This window comes from Pistacia vera, unplaced genomic scaffold (assembly GCF_008641045.1).
Source record: "Pistacia vera cultivar Batoury unplaced genomic scaffold, PisVer_v2 Contig211, whole genome shotgun sequence".
Classification (NCBI taxonomy): Eukaryota; Viridiplantae; Streptophyta; class Magnoliopsida; order Sapindales; family Anacardiaceae; genus Pistacia; species Pistacia vera.
In genome coordinates this window covers 1722519-1736337 of record NW_022196015.1, presented here as the reverse complement: position 1 = coordinate 1736337, position 13819 = coordinate 1722519, and the positions used below count along the sequence as shown (strand labels likewise).

General features: G+C 33.9%; 1 protein-coding gene across 1 annotated transcript; it reads left to right on the top strand.

Moving 5' to 3' along the window:
- Positions 1 to 2506: 2506 nt before the first annotated feature.
- Positions 2507 to 9069, top strand: LOC116129358 (ADP-ribosylation factor GTPase-activating protein AGD3-like). Its single transcript, XM_031415102.1, has 17 exons — positions 2507 to 2732; positions 3548 to 3624; positions 4189 to 4289; positions 4502 to 4572; positions 4693 to 4755; positions 5343 to 5387; positions 6071 to 6136; positions 6250 to 6297; positions 6408 to 6503; positions 6606 to 6647; positions 6954 to 7169; positions 7268 to 7399; positions 7486 to 7710; positions 7848 to 7934; positions 8014 to 8352; positions 8703 to 8848; positions 8955 to 9069. The coding sequence occupies exons 1-17, from the start codon at positions 2688 to 2690 to the stop codon at positions 9052 to 9054; spliced, it is 1899 nt and encodes a 632-aa protein (XP_031270962.1). The 5' UTR covers positions 2507 to 2687; the 3' UTR covers positions 9055 to 9069.
- The last annotated feature ends 4750 nt before the right edge of the window (positions 9070 to 13819 follow it).

Below are 13819 nucleotides of genomic sequence, written 5' to 3'. Positions count from 1 at the left end.
ACTCTCCTTTATAACCACATAGAAAACGAATAATATTTTTATTCCTGCTAAGAAAATTATGAAATAAATTATCTTATTATTATAATGATTTTGTTTAAAAATGAAATCTTTATGAAACATGTTTAATGAACATATAAACAATGTGTTATACGTGTACGATTTGTTTTTTTATTAAAACTAAATCAATAGGATTAGATTGTGTTTTAACCCATTGATCACCAATAATTACTTTAGAAAAGATAATTACAACAATGATTAATAATTAAAAGGAAAGAAAATTTTGGTAATTTAATGTAAATGATACATAAAATTATGAAATTTAAAAATAATTAATAATGATTTAAGTTGTATTAATGTATCCAAGTGAGTTGATTTTTTGGTCCAAGGAAATACTCAAATACAAAACAAGTTCCAAGTTTTATGTTCTTTGGGTCCCCCAACTCCCAGTGCTGGCTCTTGCTCACAGAAGCATCTCTTATTGTTCGATCTTCACGCCCACGCGCTCCTTTCTCTTCACTTCTTGTTTAGCTTCCTTTTTTACCAAATTTTTTTTAATATTTTATCTATCTATATATTAATACAGTTAACGATTATTAAATTAAATATATATTTACTATGCATCCCTTGCTTCCTAATAAATTATATAAAAATGTTAGGTAATGCATTATATTTGTTTTAATTAGTCAATACAATATCTAAAATACACTGATTTTATATATTAATAAATTACTTTCAAATTTTAAAAAAAAAAAATTGGGCAGTGGCTTTTGTAATCTTATAGTATTAATTGTATGTTTTTCATTTACTAATTTATAAGGACTTATGATTGTAAGTTTAATTAATTTTTATTTTGTTTTGTTTATAAGTAAAACTAAAGTATTAGATTGAGTTATTAAAAATCAAGTTTTTTCATTAAGAAAAAAAGGAGCAATTTTAACGTTTATATATATTTTTGAATCTTTATAGAAATTTTATTTTGCTTACATTTATTAGTATATATGCGGCCATCCTACCATTTATATCTTAGCTATGCTAATGATATCAAGATTTTATCTTGATCTAACAATAATTATTAAAAAAAAAAAAAAAAAACCTTAATAGTCATAAATAAAATAATTTAAATTAGGATGACTCAATTTAGAAGTAATCTTTATTTTAAAGGATATTTGAAAACTATTACCTAAAAATTCTTGCATTATATTACTAATATTTTCACATAATGATTCCGAGTTCTCCTTCTTATTCTTATTATCATCTTTTACTGCTAAGATTTGAGAATAAAATCTTAGAGGAAACAAAATAATAAAAGAACTAAAAGGAACGATGAAATCATTAAAAGAAAGATTGGAAAAGTTCAAAGTAAAACCTCGCAACATTTAAAGTTAAAAAAATTTATTTGAAAAATCAAAATTACATTTGTTGTATTCAACAATCTTAAATACACCAAAAGCTCTTAATTTTATTATCATTAATTTCCAATTGTTTTATTTAAATATAATATGATAAAATCAATTAATATTTTCAAGATATTTTAATTGAATTATGTTATTTTTTGTTAGACAAAAAAAAAGTTAAAGACTTGGATCCTTAGATTTAATGTAATGACAAAAATTCTCTTGAAGTTTCCAAAACATAATACAAATCTCTTACTATTCTTGAAATGTTATAACTTATATTATTATTATTTGAAATTGTCTTTCAATTGTTTATTTAAACAACTTAAATTTAATGGTAGACAAATTTCTATTATTTCATCAATTTTAGAGGAAGTTTTATTATTGATTTTTGTTTAACTAAAAAATATTAATCTTACTTATTTTCACAAAAGGTCGGAGTTATTTAAATTTTTTTTTTTTAATTAAAAGAATTAAAACAAAAAAGAACTCAAAATCCTTTCATATTTGCTTTAATTATTTTATCTGTAAATCTGAGCTCTCTCTTTTGAAAACAACCACATATCACTCTCAAAAGAAGGAAACTGCTACGGCGACGTTTTGACAGCAGTAAAGCGCCAACTCCCACGCGCACGCACTCCACTCCCTTCCCCTCTAAATCGGCCACCACCTTACGACTGTCGCCTTCACGTGTCAAGAAGCGCGTCGACCAAACGTTTCTTCCAGGTTTCTCATCATGGTGTAAAGGTAACCACTGTCAGGCTCGCTCAGCGTAGTCATCTCCGTTGTCAATTAAAAAAAAAACAGACCAGACGACAACGTTTCAACCCCACTCAAACATCCAAAACGACGTGGTCTTTATTCCTTGTACTGTTAAGTGTAAACAATAACACCGCCTTCTTCTCTACGCAGAAAAAGCTAGTGTTCGTGCTCTGCCTTTTCGCTTTTTTCTAAGTGTGTATGTTGTTTCGACATTTTCACATTAACCTCTCAATTTCCGAGACTAATCAATTCTCATGTTTTTTTGCCTCTTCTAGGGTTTATTATTTTCCTTAGCTTTCTCTCAAACAAAACAACAACTATAAAAATAAATTATAACAAAAAGTAAAATAAATAATAAAAAATTCGAATCTGTACCTCACTTAACTGTCTCTTCTCCAGTTTCAACTTCGAAATCGGAGCGAGATCCTTGTTATTCTCATGCTACTTTTTTGTTTGAGATGATCGAGGTTTTGTTGTAATGTTCGTTGAGGTTTCTAACAATCAAGGGCCGAAATCGACGTCGTTTCGAAAATGCATTTCACTAAGCTCGATGATTCTCCTATGTTTCGCAAGCAGGTTAGTCTTAATGTACTTCAGTTATGGAGCTTAAGCAATTAATTTGGAAAAGTTGCCTTTTTTGTACCGATTTGAAAATCTGCGGATTTTACTTGCTTCAGTATCAGTGTATCTATAAGTGCTTTAATTTGAGAGAATTTAGGGTTGATAACTGGAAATTTTAAAATCAAGCCATTGAATTAAACCGTACTGTAATAACTTTTTGAATAGTTTAATATCAAGCATTTATTCTTCATAAATAAAAGATTTTGAAGTATTTTTCATGCTTAATTTAGTAGTGTCAGTTTTACTTGCCAAACTTGGGTTTTGTACTGAGGATTATAATCTACTTTTCTTATAAAGGATCTGATAGTGAATGTATTACTTATCTCACGAGCTTCAATTTTCATACAATGTCTAATCTTGAATAATTTTGCTTTGTTTGTAACAAGAAATAATTACGATTATCTTAGATAAATTATATTATATCACTTTTATGAGATTGAGACGAGAACTTCAGGCTTTTGTGCCATCTTGTCGTTTAAATACATGGGTATTTATACGATTAATTTTCTCTGCTAGTTATTTTTTTCAAGTGTTTCCTTCCATCCTTTTATTACTATGCATTTCCATATGTGAATGTTGTTTATACTGGAATGAAGTATCTTTTTTGCTGTAGAACGTTAGTTATGTTTGTTTTAATATTTGATATTGAGGAAATTGTGAAGGTTGAACTAGTGTTCTGTCCTTACTCATAAAAGAATGTTGATTTATTTTTTTATTTTGAATGTGTGCTGAAGTAATATTGGTTATGAACTATTTCTTTGTTGAAACAGATACAAGGCCTGGAGGAAAGTGCTGAATCATTAAGGGAGAGAAGTTTAAGATTTTACAAAGGATGTCGAAAATACACGTATGTTCACCTTCTTGAATGCATTTCTTATTTTTTCATAAGAAAAAAAAAATACGAAATTGCATCATCCAGTTGTTCACTGTGCATTACTTTTCTGTGATACAACATGAATTATTAATATCTGCTTTGTTAATTCATTCTTTGAAGAAAATTGTAAACCATACGAAAAACATAGGTGTGGTGTCTTTAGCAAGTGAGGTTTCATGGTTAGCATGCATGATCAAACTGCTTGGAGCCTAATGTTTCCCCCCACTACACCTTCCTTTGATTTTTCAAAGATAAAGGAAAGAGAGTAGTGGGGCTCTCATATTTGTTTCTTTTAGTAGGATACTTCAAATTTTGCAAATACTCCTATCGATGCTTCTCACAGTAGTTGCTTGTCTTCTCTTCTTTTTGTTATTCACTGTGCTTTCTTTATTTTGTAATTATTATTATTATTATTCTTTCTGCACTTTTCTTCTGTGTGGTTTGATTTCTCTGTCTCAATATTGTAGTCAATCTTTGCTGTTTTATGATCCTTGAGTTTGTGACAAAATTCATTTGCATTTATTTTTCTCTCTGCAGAGAAGGTCTTGGCGAAGGATATGATGGGGACATTGCTTTTGCGAGTGCCCTAGAATCTTTTGGTGGAGGGCATAATGATCCTATTAGTGTTGCTTTTGGAGGTGTGCTTTGTCCAAGTTCTATTAGCAAGCTGTTTATTAGTTATGACTTGAGATATATATTCTCCTTCTGGATATTGGATTGTCATTAATGCTTCCCTTTTTTGTTGCTTCAATGATTTAAACTTACTGTCTGATTGAAATTCGCATGCTCTTCATAACCTTGAAGAGTAGGATGTTTGGTGGTGTTGATGAACTTTTGTTTTGTTATATAGGTCCTGTTATGACGAAATTTACCATTGCTCTAAGAGAAATTGGGACATACAAGGAAGTTCTTCGATCCCAGGTAAAATCTTTTAATGCATTTTCCTAATGTGTTGCCATTCTCTTTCATATTTTAATTGGGTCTTTCTTCAATCAACTAAATGGGTTTTCTTGTTTGACCTACTTGATTTATTTTTCTCAGGTTGAGCACATGCTAAATGACCGATTATTACAATTTGTCAATATTGATTTACATGAGGTCAAGGTACTGTAGATTGCTGATTTTTACTGCGTTTAAAATTTTAATATATATTTTAAAATCCTGCATGTTTAATCAGGTGTAAGATTATGTAGGAACAAGAGCACAAACAGTTTGAGTTCTTACAACTTTTAGAGTTAAACGGTCCTGTTGTGTGTGTGTGTGTGTGCACATGTGAATAGTGGGTTTCTGATCTCCCACCAGCTGGGTTGAATAGATTTTCTTTTCCCTGAGAACATTGTTTAATATGAAGCCAGCTAGAATCTCATTAGCTTTTATAAACTCTTATATTGATAATTTCATACACAAGCTGCATGTAATTGCATTTTGCTGACTTCGTGAAGGGTTTCTATTTTTAACTTCTAGCATAGGGCATTTATTTTTCAACTACTTTAATCTGTCTTGTCAGTGTGAGATATTGTTGAGTTCGTGCTTGCATGATTTTAACGTTAATTGCTGCAGATTTGTCTTTCTTTTGCCAGTTTTTTTCTTTGAAGTTAATATGACAGTGGATGGTTCATGTGTCTCTGCATTCAAATTTCTGTATTTCTGTTCTTTGATTTGTGAATCTAAAAGATCTTAGCTCAGTACAGGAAGCGAGGAAGCGTTTTGACAAGGCTAGTCTTCTGTATGACCAGGTGAATTCTCCATGACATCTTAATTGTTTTTCTTACTGATGTTGATCTCTTATGCATGCATTTAAAAAAACCTTCACATTTTTATGTATGTTTTTTATAATTTACTCAAAACAGGTTTCTGCTTGGTATTCTTCTTTCACTGTTTTGAATTTGTTGAAGTCAAGTATGAGTTTGAGTGACATTTATTCTTACATGAATAAGTTATTTATAGTCTTTCCATTATATTTGGAGTTGGAAGTAATGTATCAGAGTCTAAATAGACTATCTAGTTGTCATTGTTTGGCTTGTTTAGGAGGTTAATTTCATGCTCGGTGAGAAACTAAGCTGAGTCTTCCTCTCAAAACCTAGTGACAACTATGAGAAACCTGAATGTTGTTTTTCATTTCTATTTATTGATTTTCAAATTCTCTGCAGTTTTCCTTATAATCTTAGTGCTGATGAATGAATTAAGAATTGCATGCAATAGTGATGTAGCAATGAAGTTGTACGCTTATTTTGTTAATGATTTGACTGGGTTTTGGATGTCTTGCTCCTATGTTTGGATGAACTTGATAGTTAACATTGTTTATGTAATAAATGTTGCTTGAATTAACTTTAAGTTAATGTTTTGAATCATTGTGAACTTAGTTTCGGAGTTGTGTTCTCTTATATTTATTTAGTCTTAATTTTTATTTATGCTGCAGGCTCGTGAAAAGTTTTTGTCACTGAGAAAAGGAACAAAAACTGATGTAGCTGCTGTTTTAGAGGAGGTATTATGCAATATGAATGCTGAGACACAAGTTTGTGCTCATTCCTGTTATATTCTTGTCATAGTATTGGGACCGCCATCTTTATAATTCTAATTTCCGTTGGAGTTTTTTAGGAGCTTTATCATGCAAGGACTACATTTGAGCAAGCTCGATTTAGCCTAGTAAGTCGATTTCTTGCTGTTAATATAATTAACATTAAATTCAGATTCTGTTATTATTACTGTAATTGTCACTTTATGGTTTTAATAATCATGTTCACTGTCGTACCCAGGTAACTGCCCTTTCTAATGTTGAAGCAAAGAAGAGGTTTGAATTTCTGGAAGCAGTCAGTGGAACAATGGATGCGCATCTTCGTTACTTCAAACAGGTATGTCATGTGATGTATCTATTCTCCTTGATGGTTATCTATTCTCTTTGAATGCTTTTGTTTTAGGATGGCTTTTCTGAATCTTTTTCAAATTTCATGTAGGGTTATGAGTTATTGCATCAGATGGAGCCATATATAAATCAGGTTTGTATTCCGTAGACGTAGTGGGTGTTTATTTTATTTTGATATTACCCAGGTTGTAAAATTTATTAGGGGATGAGGTCATAAATTTGGTCTTGCTTGGATGTGTGAGTTTATTTGCAGAGGCAAAGGGAAGAATAAACGATTGAGTTTGTTTGAATATCTGATAAAGTAGAATAGCTATCCATATAGTGGGGATAGGGCTTACTTAGTCAAGCTGAAGAGTTGGGGATCTGTACATTTCTGATATTACTATTATTTGCATGTCATGGGAATTCTTGAAATAACGGGCCTATCGTTGGCTTGCAGGTGTTGACTTATGCCCAGCAGTCAAGAGAAAGGTCCAATTATGAGCAGGCAGCTCTTAATGAAAGGATGCAAGAGTTCAAAAGGCAGATTGACCGAGAGAGTAGGTTGTCTTCCAATGTTTCTAATGGATCTCCTAATGGAGATGGTATACAAGCCATTGGTAGAAGTTCACATAAAATGATAGAGGCAGTTATGCAATCTGCTGCGAAGGGAAAGGTTTTAACAATGCTTTTTACTTTTTTACTCTACCATTGAGATGTTTCTTTGTCTTCCTAATTGTCTTTCTGCTTTTCAAAATGTACGTAATCTTGCAGGTTCAAACTATCCGACAAGGTTATCTCTCAAAGCGGTCCTCAAACTTGAGGGGAGATTGGAAAAGAAGATTTTTTGTTCTTGATAGCCGAGGAATGCTGTATTACTATCGCAAGCAGTGCACCAAATCATCTGTAAGTAATTTATTTGTAAAATTAGTTAAGACTTAAGAGATTTTGAAGTTCACCACATGCTTTTTTTCTATCTTCTGCCTTTTTAGGGTTCTGGCAGTCAACTTTCTGGTCAGAGGAATAGTTCTGAGCTTGGATCTGGATTGCTGAGTCGATGGCTTTCTTCTCATTATCATGGAGGAGTACATGATGAAAAATCTGTTGCTCATCACACAGTGAATCTTCTTACCTCAACAATCAAAGTTGATGCTGATCAATCAGATCTTAGGTTCTGTTTCAGGATCATTTCACCAACCAAGAACTACACTTTGCAGGTATAACTTGAGATGCAGCTCACTTATGTGAGTTTGAGTTCCTACACAATTCTGCCAAAACTGGTGGGATGGTGTAGGACTAACTTATTGGTTGGCAATAGGTCCTCAATAATGTTTATTTGTGCTTGTCAGTGCAGGCAGAGAGTGCACTGGATCAGATGGACTGGATTGAGAAGATTACTGGGGTTATTGCTTCATTACTTAGTTCTCAGACTCCTGAGAGGGTAATTATTAAGAAGTTTAGCTTGATTGGTGGCCATTGTTTTTCAAAATCAATCTGATGATTGTAGTTTAATATGTCAGTGTCTGCCTACTAGTCCCATGGGAAGTGGCCATCACCGGTCTGGCAGTGAGAGTAGTTCATTTGAAAGTTCTGACTTTGATCATGCTGCTGTTGAAGAATATACATCTGAGAGGAACCTTGCAATTTCACATCATGAACGACATTCAAGGGGTTCACTACATCAGCGAGCTTCTGTAAAGAGTGAGAAGCCAATTGATGTGTTGCGAAGAGTTTGTGGAAATGATAAATGTGCTGATTGTGGTGCCTCTGAACCTGATTGGGCATCTTTGAATCTTGGTGTTCTTGTTTGTATTGAATGCTCTGGTGTTCACCGAAATCTTGGTGTACACATATCAAAGGTGAAATCTATTCTATTGCCTGACCTTTTTCTATGTTTCCGATGAGATAATGCTTGTGTTTTTCTTTTCAAACACAGCCTGCTGTATTAACCATTATTGTTTTTTCTGTTGAAGAATATATAAATGTTCAATGGTTTAAATAGCCATAAAATTGCATAAATGATTGAAGGTGCTGATCAATATCAGTTTTATTATAAGTAAATTTGATTGTAGAGAGAGTACTAAGGCTGTTGTTTTGTGGAAGTGAGTTATTAATTCCTTTGATTGGCTGTACTTAAATGTGCTTGAAAGATATTAATATTGCTTCCACATCCATGAAGCGTTGCCTTAGCATTTGGCCTATGTTGCAGGTCAGATCACTTACCCTTGATGTGAAAGTGTGGGAGCCATCAGTTATAAGTTTATTTCAGTCTCTGGGCAATGCCTTTGCAAACTCAGTCTGGGAGGAATTATTGCAATCAAGAAATGCATTCCATGTTGATCTTAATCCCGCAAGGTAATGAATCCTCTTAATGGTTGAAATTAGATTATTTTCATCCACTGCAATCTTAAGTTGGTATTTTTGCTGGTGGTTACTAACATGTACCTTCTTGTTGCTGAAGCTCATACAAGTCTGATAAACCGCAATTACTTCTTTCGGGCAAACCTAGTCCCTCTGATTCTATATCAGTGAAGGAGAAGTTCATTCATGCAAAGGTGTAACAGATTTAACATCTACTTTGGTCTCTGTAGTTAAATTGTTTCCATGCATTATTTGCATATAGAGAACCTAAAAAAATGCATCATCTGCTCTTGTTTATGTTTTTCTGCTGATGCATTTTTTGAATTATTTGTCGACTGAATGGTGTAACAGATTAACATCTACTTTGGTCTTTATAATTTAATTGTTTCCACGCATATTTTTATAGATAACCTAAAAAATATTCATCATCTGTTGTTTTTTATGTTCTTTACTCACATTTTGCATTGTTGTTGACCAACACAATCTTTTTGCTTTATGGTTGACATGTATTGTCTGTGCTTCGCAATATTGCTTTTCGCTTTAGTGTCACTCTTCAGTCAAGAATATAATTAATACTTTGATTTGCACTTAGTTTTTCGTGTGACGTTGAGGATTTGCTAGACATCTCATTGGTACTTGAAAAATAGTTCCTCTGTAATACAAGCAACATTTTGTCATAATAGGTTTAATTACCTCTTTAGAAATTGAAGAATGGTTTTATACTGAAATTCCATTTCTGCTTCTGGGAAATAATCATGATGCTCTATTTGTTGCTTCTGAGAAATAATTGTTTTGTCATACTGGTCCTGCTCGTAGATGGTGTGCTCAGGCAGAAAATAATCTCTCTTTGGTGCTAAATGATGGTTCAGTGGATTTAATTGAAGCCTAAATTATTTATGGACAAAAATACGTTCATCTTTGGCTGCTCAAATTATACTTAATACCATGCATCATAGGAAAAGTATATAATAAGTTGCGTGGTTTCCTGGGTGATAAAAGGAAACTGAAGTCTGGTAACCCAATATTTTAAACATAAATTCTATAAATTTTTTTTTTTTTTTTTTAATCCCCTTAAAACAGCATTAGAATTGCATTTGTAGTAGTTGAAACATCTATTTCACAGGCCTCAGAATTGCTTTGTAGTAGTTGAATATCCTAGTTTCTATTAGTAATTGATCTTTAATACATGCAACCTGCTAATTGTTGAAGTTTTGAAATTCTTCTTTTGTTTGCAGTATGCAGAAGCTTTTCGTTCGCAACCAAAAGCAATCACTATTCCCATGCTATGGCACAACAGATCTGGGAGGTGTTCGTGCTAATGATAAGAAAGCTGTATACCGTACATAGTTAATAGTGAAGCAGATGTGATGCTGTGTATGAGCAAGCATCAAGCAATCCTTCCTTAACACTTGCCAAAGCAATGCTACTGAACAGCAGACAAGCCTTGAACACAGCTCCAGATGCTTAACAGGGAATTCATCGGACAGATCTTCCTCTGGCTCATCGAACTTGGCCAGTACGAATGAAGGCCAAACCATTGATGATCTAGATGGTTGCACCTGCTCCATCTAGCTTGTGAAACTGCAGACATTGGCATGCTAGAACTCCTATTACAGTATGGTGCAAATATCAATGCTACTGATTCAAGAGTCAAATGCCACTGCACCGCTGTATACTCCGAGGCAGACCCCATTTGCTAAACTGCTTCTTAGAGGTAAACTCACGAATCTTTGTTGAATAATTGTTTTATTTGTTTCACAGTTTTGGTTGTCATAATCTCAGTATTTATTATCTCAATAGTAATTTACCTGGTGATAATCACAGAGGTAGGGTTCTGGATGATATTTACCCATTAATTTAAGGTCATTTCTGTCGATTTGATTCGTGGACCTCTTAGAATGAGATGAAAGTTTTTATTTTGCAGAGGTGCTGATCCACGGGCTGTAATGGGGAAGTAAAAATCCACTTGAACTGGCTGTAGAGTCGAACTTCAGACGGCGATGTGCTTGCAATATTATCGGATTGGAATGAGTAAAATGCTGTCTAAAAAATTAAAGGATGGTTTTTGTATAGTTCATATTTGATGGAAGAATTTGGATATTTAGTTTTGGGTTAGAGGAGATGTGTGAAGGTTGTTCTAAGAGAGAATGAGTGAAAATGTGAGTGGTAGTTGGCATGGCTGCCCCCTCATGGGCAAAGTGCAAATTTGATGCACTCAAGTAATTTGCAATTTAAAAATTGGCCTCATTTATGAGTTGAGAGGTGCTGTATTAACTGTTTATGTGTTTTTATTTAATCAGTTTGATTCTTCCTTTTTTTTTTTATTGGTGGAGATGTGAGGGTGTAGGTTAGGGCATTGTGTTTGTGTATTGTTGTACATTGGCTATTTTAGTAAATTGTATTTGTGCCTGTAAACTTTTTTTTTTTTTCTTTTTTGGGCTGAGTCTGCATTACATGAAGAAAAATTAGAGTGATACGACGTATACTGAGGTCAGCAGCTCATTAGTCATGTGAAGTATAACATACAATAATGTTAGACGTATAAACAAAATTTAGAAAGATTTATGTACAAAGATCACTCTTATAACATATCACTTTATAAAATTTTACGATTAATAAAGATTAATGAAGTTTTGACACGTCAATAATCATCAGATTAGATTTAAAGTTGGGATCTTAACTTTTTATAAATAGTTTTACTGAATATTATTAGGTAAAAAAGAATTAATTTTGAAAATTGTTGATTTAGCCAGTGGCGGATCTCGAAATTTCTTTTAGGGTGGGTCAAAATAAAAATTAATTGCATATTAATATTTTTGTTAAGGTGGGCTAAAATCTCAAAATTATATATATTAATATTTTAAAAAAAAAAATTGAGGGTGGGCTAAAAGTAGGCTGGATCTGCCCCTGGTTCTAGCGGTTGTTACAACTTTGAATTTTGGTTCATACTCTATAGGGGTGTTTATAAAAACTAGTACCCAAACTAAAATCGAATTGGAAAGACCGAGTACCTAATAATTCGGTTTGGTTTCGAGTTATTGTAAGCAGAAACCTGGATTTTTGGTTTGGGTACCAGTTTAACGATGCAAAAAAACTAGTTGCTCGAATCGAATCGAATCGGTTTTCTGCCAAAAATTAAAATTGATATCAATTTTGTTTTTCTATTGAATTAGTTTACTAAACCTAACCTAGTTCTCTAACTTCTCTAAGTTTTCTTCTTAAATGTTGACATTTGGAATATGAATGCATGTCATATTTAGCAGACTTGGTGTATTTGTTTTGGTCTGATTATGGACTAATTAGCTAGATTTATACTGTTACCTTTTATACTCTGATTTGTATTTAGTTCTTTTTATTTGTTTTCCTTACATGTTACATTTACACTTGTATAAATTGTGATACCTTGTACATGGAATACACATTCAGAAATACATAATTCTTCTTCCTATTGTCTTGTTCTCATTTTGTTCTCTCGGCAATCTCAGCAACTAAGTTGCTTTTCTTGCCTCTCCATATTTTCCCTTGGCATACTTCGACAGTCTTCTACCTCCTCTTGCCACTCCAATTCCAGGTTCTTACATGGTATCAGAGCAGGTTTCCTAGCCAGATCCTATACTTGCCACTCAATCTCACTAATCCAACCCTTGTCTTCTGTTATTGGTTTCCTTGCAAAATAGATTCTAGGATTAGTTCCTTTCACAAAAAACCTAAATGGATCCAAACCAAAACTTGAAATATACATCAAAACCAATATGGCCCAACACACCAAACATGGGCTCAAATTCAACAAATAGCCAAACCGGCCCAAACATGCACACCAGTCAAATAGGCCTAGATATGGAAACCAATCAAGATGGCCCAATTGGCCCAAATACTCAAGCCAACCAAAATACCCAAACTGGGCCCAACCCAAACACATTTCCACTCGAGTTTTCGGGTCAAACCGGCCTAAACCCGTACCTTTTCCAATTCCAGCTTGTGCAAGCCCATCACCGTTGGTCGGAGCTTGGTGATCCTCTCTACACCTCACCGTTAGATGGCCTAGTGCTCGTTCTGGTAAAGCAAGTTCTCATTGTCGCTGAGAACTATGCAACGTGGGCTTGCGACTTTCGGTGAGATCTCATCACCAAAGACAAAGACGGCTACATCGATGACACTGTAACACCACCGGTTGAGCCTCATCTCCAGAAACATTGGACCAGATGCAACATGCTGGTCCGTTGCATCTGGTCCATTCATGGATCAACAACTCCATGACCTAGGAGGTTGCTGCTGGCCTACCACCAACTGAAATCACTAAGGAACTCTAGCGATTCATTAAGGAGATGTATGGACAGTTGGATCTATCCACACTGTTCACACTCCAGCAAAGCCTCGCCAAGATCAAGTAGCAAAATCAGATCGTCATAGTCTATTACAATCGGCTCTCAGTCATTTGGAATGAATTCGACGCCATCGTCGAGCTTCTACAAGGACCACCATAAACGTTATAGCAATTCCACCAACTCAAAGAATAAGAGCGTTTAATCCATTTTCTCCTTGGATTAAATGACAATTTTCTACCCTTTCGCACACATATGTTGGACAAAACAGCACTGATGTCGCTTCCGCCGTCTATACCAACTGGTTGTTTAAGACAAAAGCCAACGTCTGGCCTCCATGGACTCACCACGATTGGGTGAGTCTATGGCCTTTGCTGCCGAGAAAAGAGAAAAGAAAAATGGTGAAGGGCTGCAACTAGGGTTCTCGCAAGAGAAAGGGAAAGACAATCTTTTATATTAAGGGATGAATGGCCAAGATCATTCCAAGCAATCCAATGGCCAGCAAGCAGTCAACCAAGTCAATGGTCAACCTAGTCAACAAACTTAAAATTCATCCAATGGTCCACAATATGGCAACTTTCACAATGGATCCAACAGCCCAGGATCATCCTGATTAGGTAATAGAAGGTACTATGATTACTAT

Bases quoted from the DNA above. Each gene is read 5' to 3' on its own strand.
- LOC116129358 (XM_031415102.1), top strand. From the start codon at position 2,688: ATGCATTTCACTAAGCTCGATGATTCTCCTATGTTTCGCAAGCAG. The intron at 5,388-6,070 runs GTGAATTCTCCA...TTTATGCTGCAG, and splicing joins CTAGTCTTCTGTATGACCAG to GCTCGTGAAAAGTTTTTGTC. The intron at 7,711-7,847 runs GTATAACTTGAG...TTGTCAGTGCAG, and splicing joins CCAAGAACTACACTTTGCAG to GCAGAGAGTGCACTGGATCA.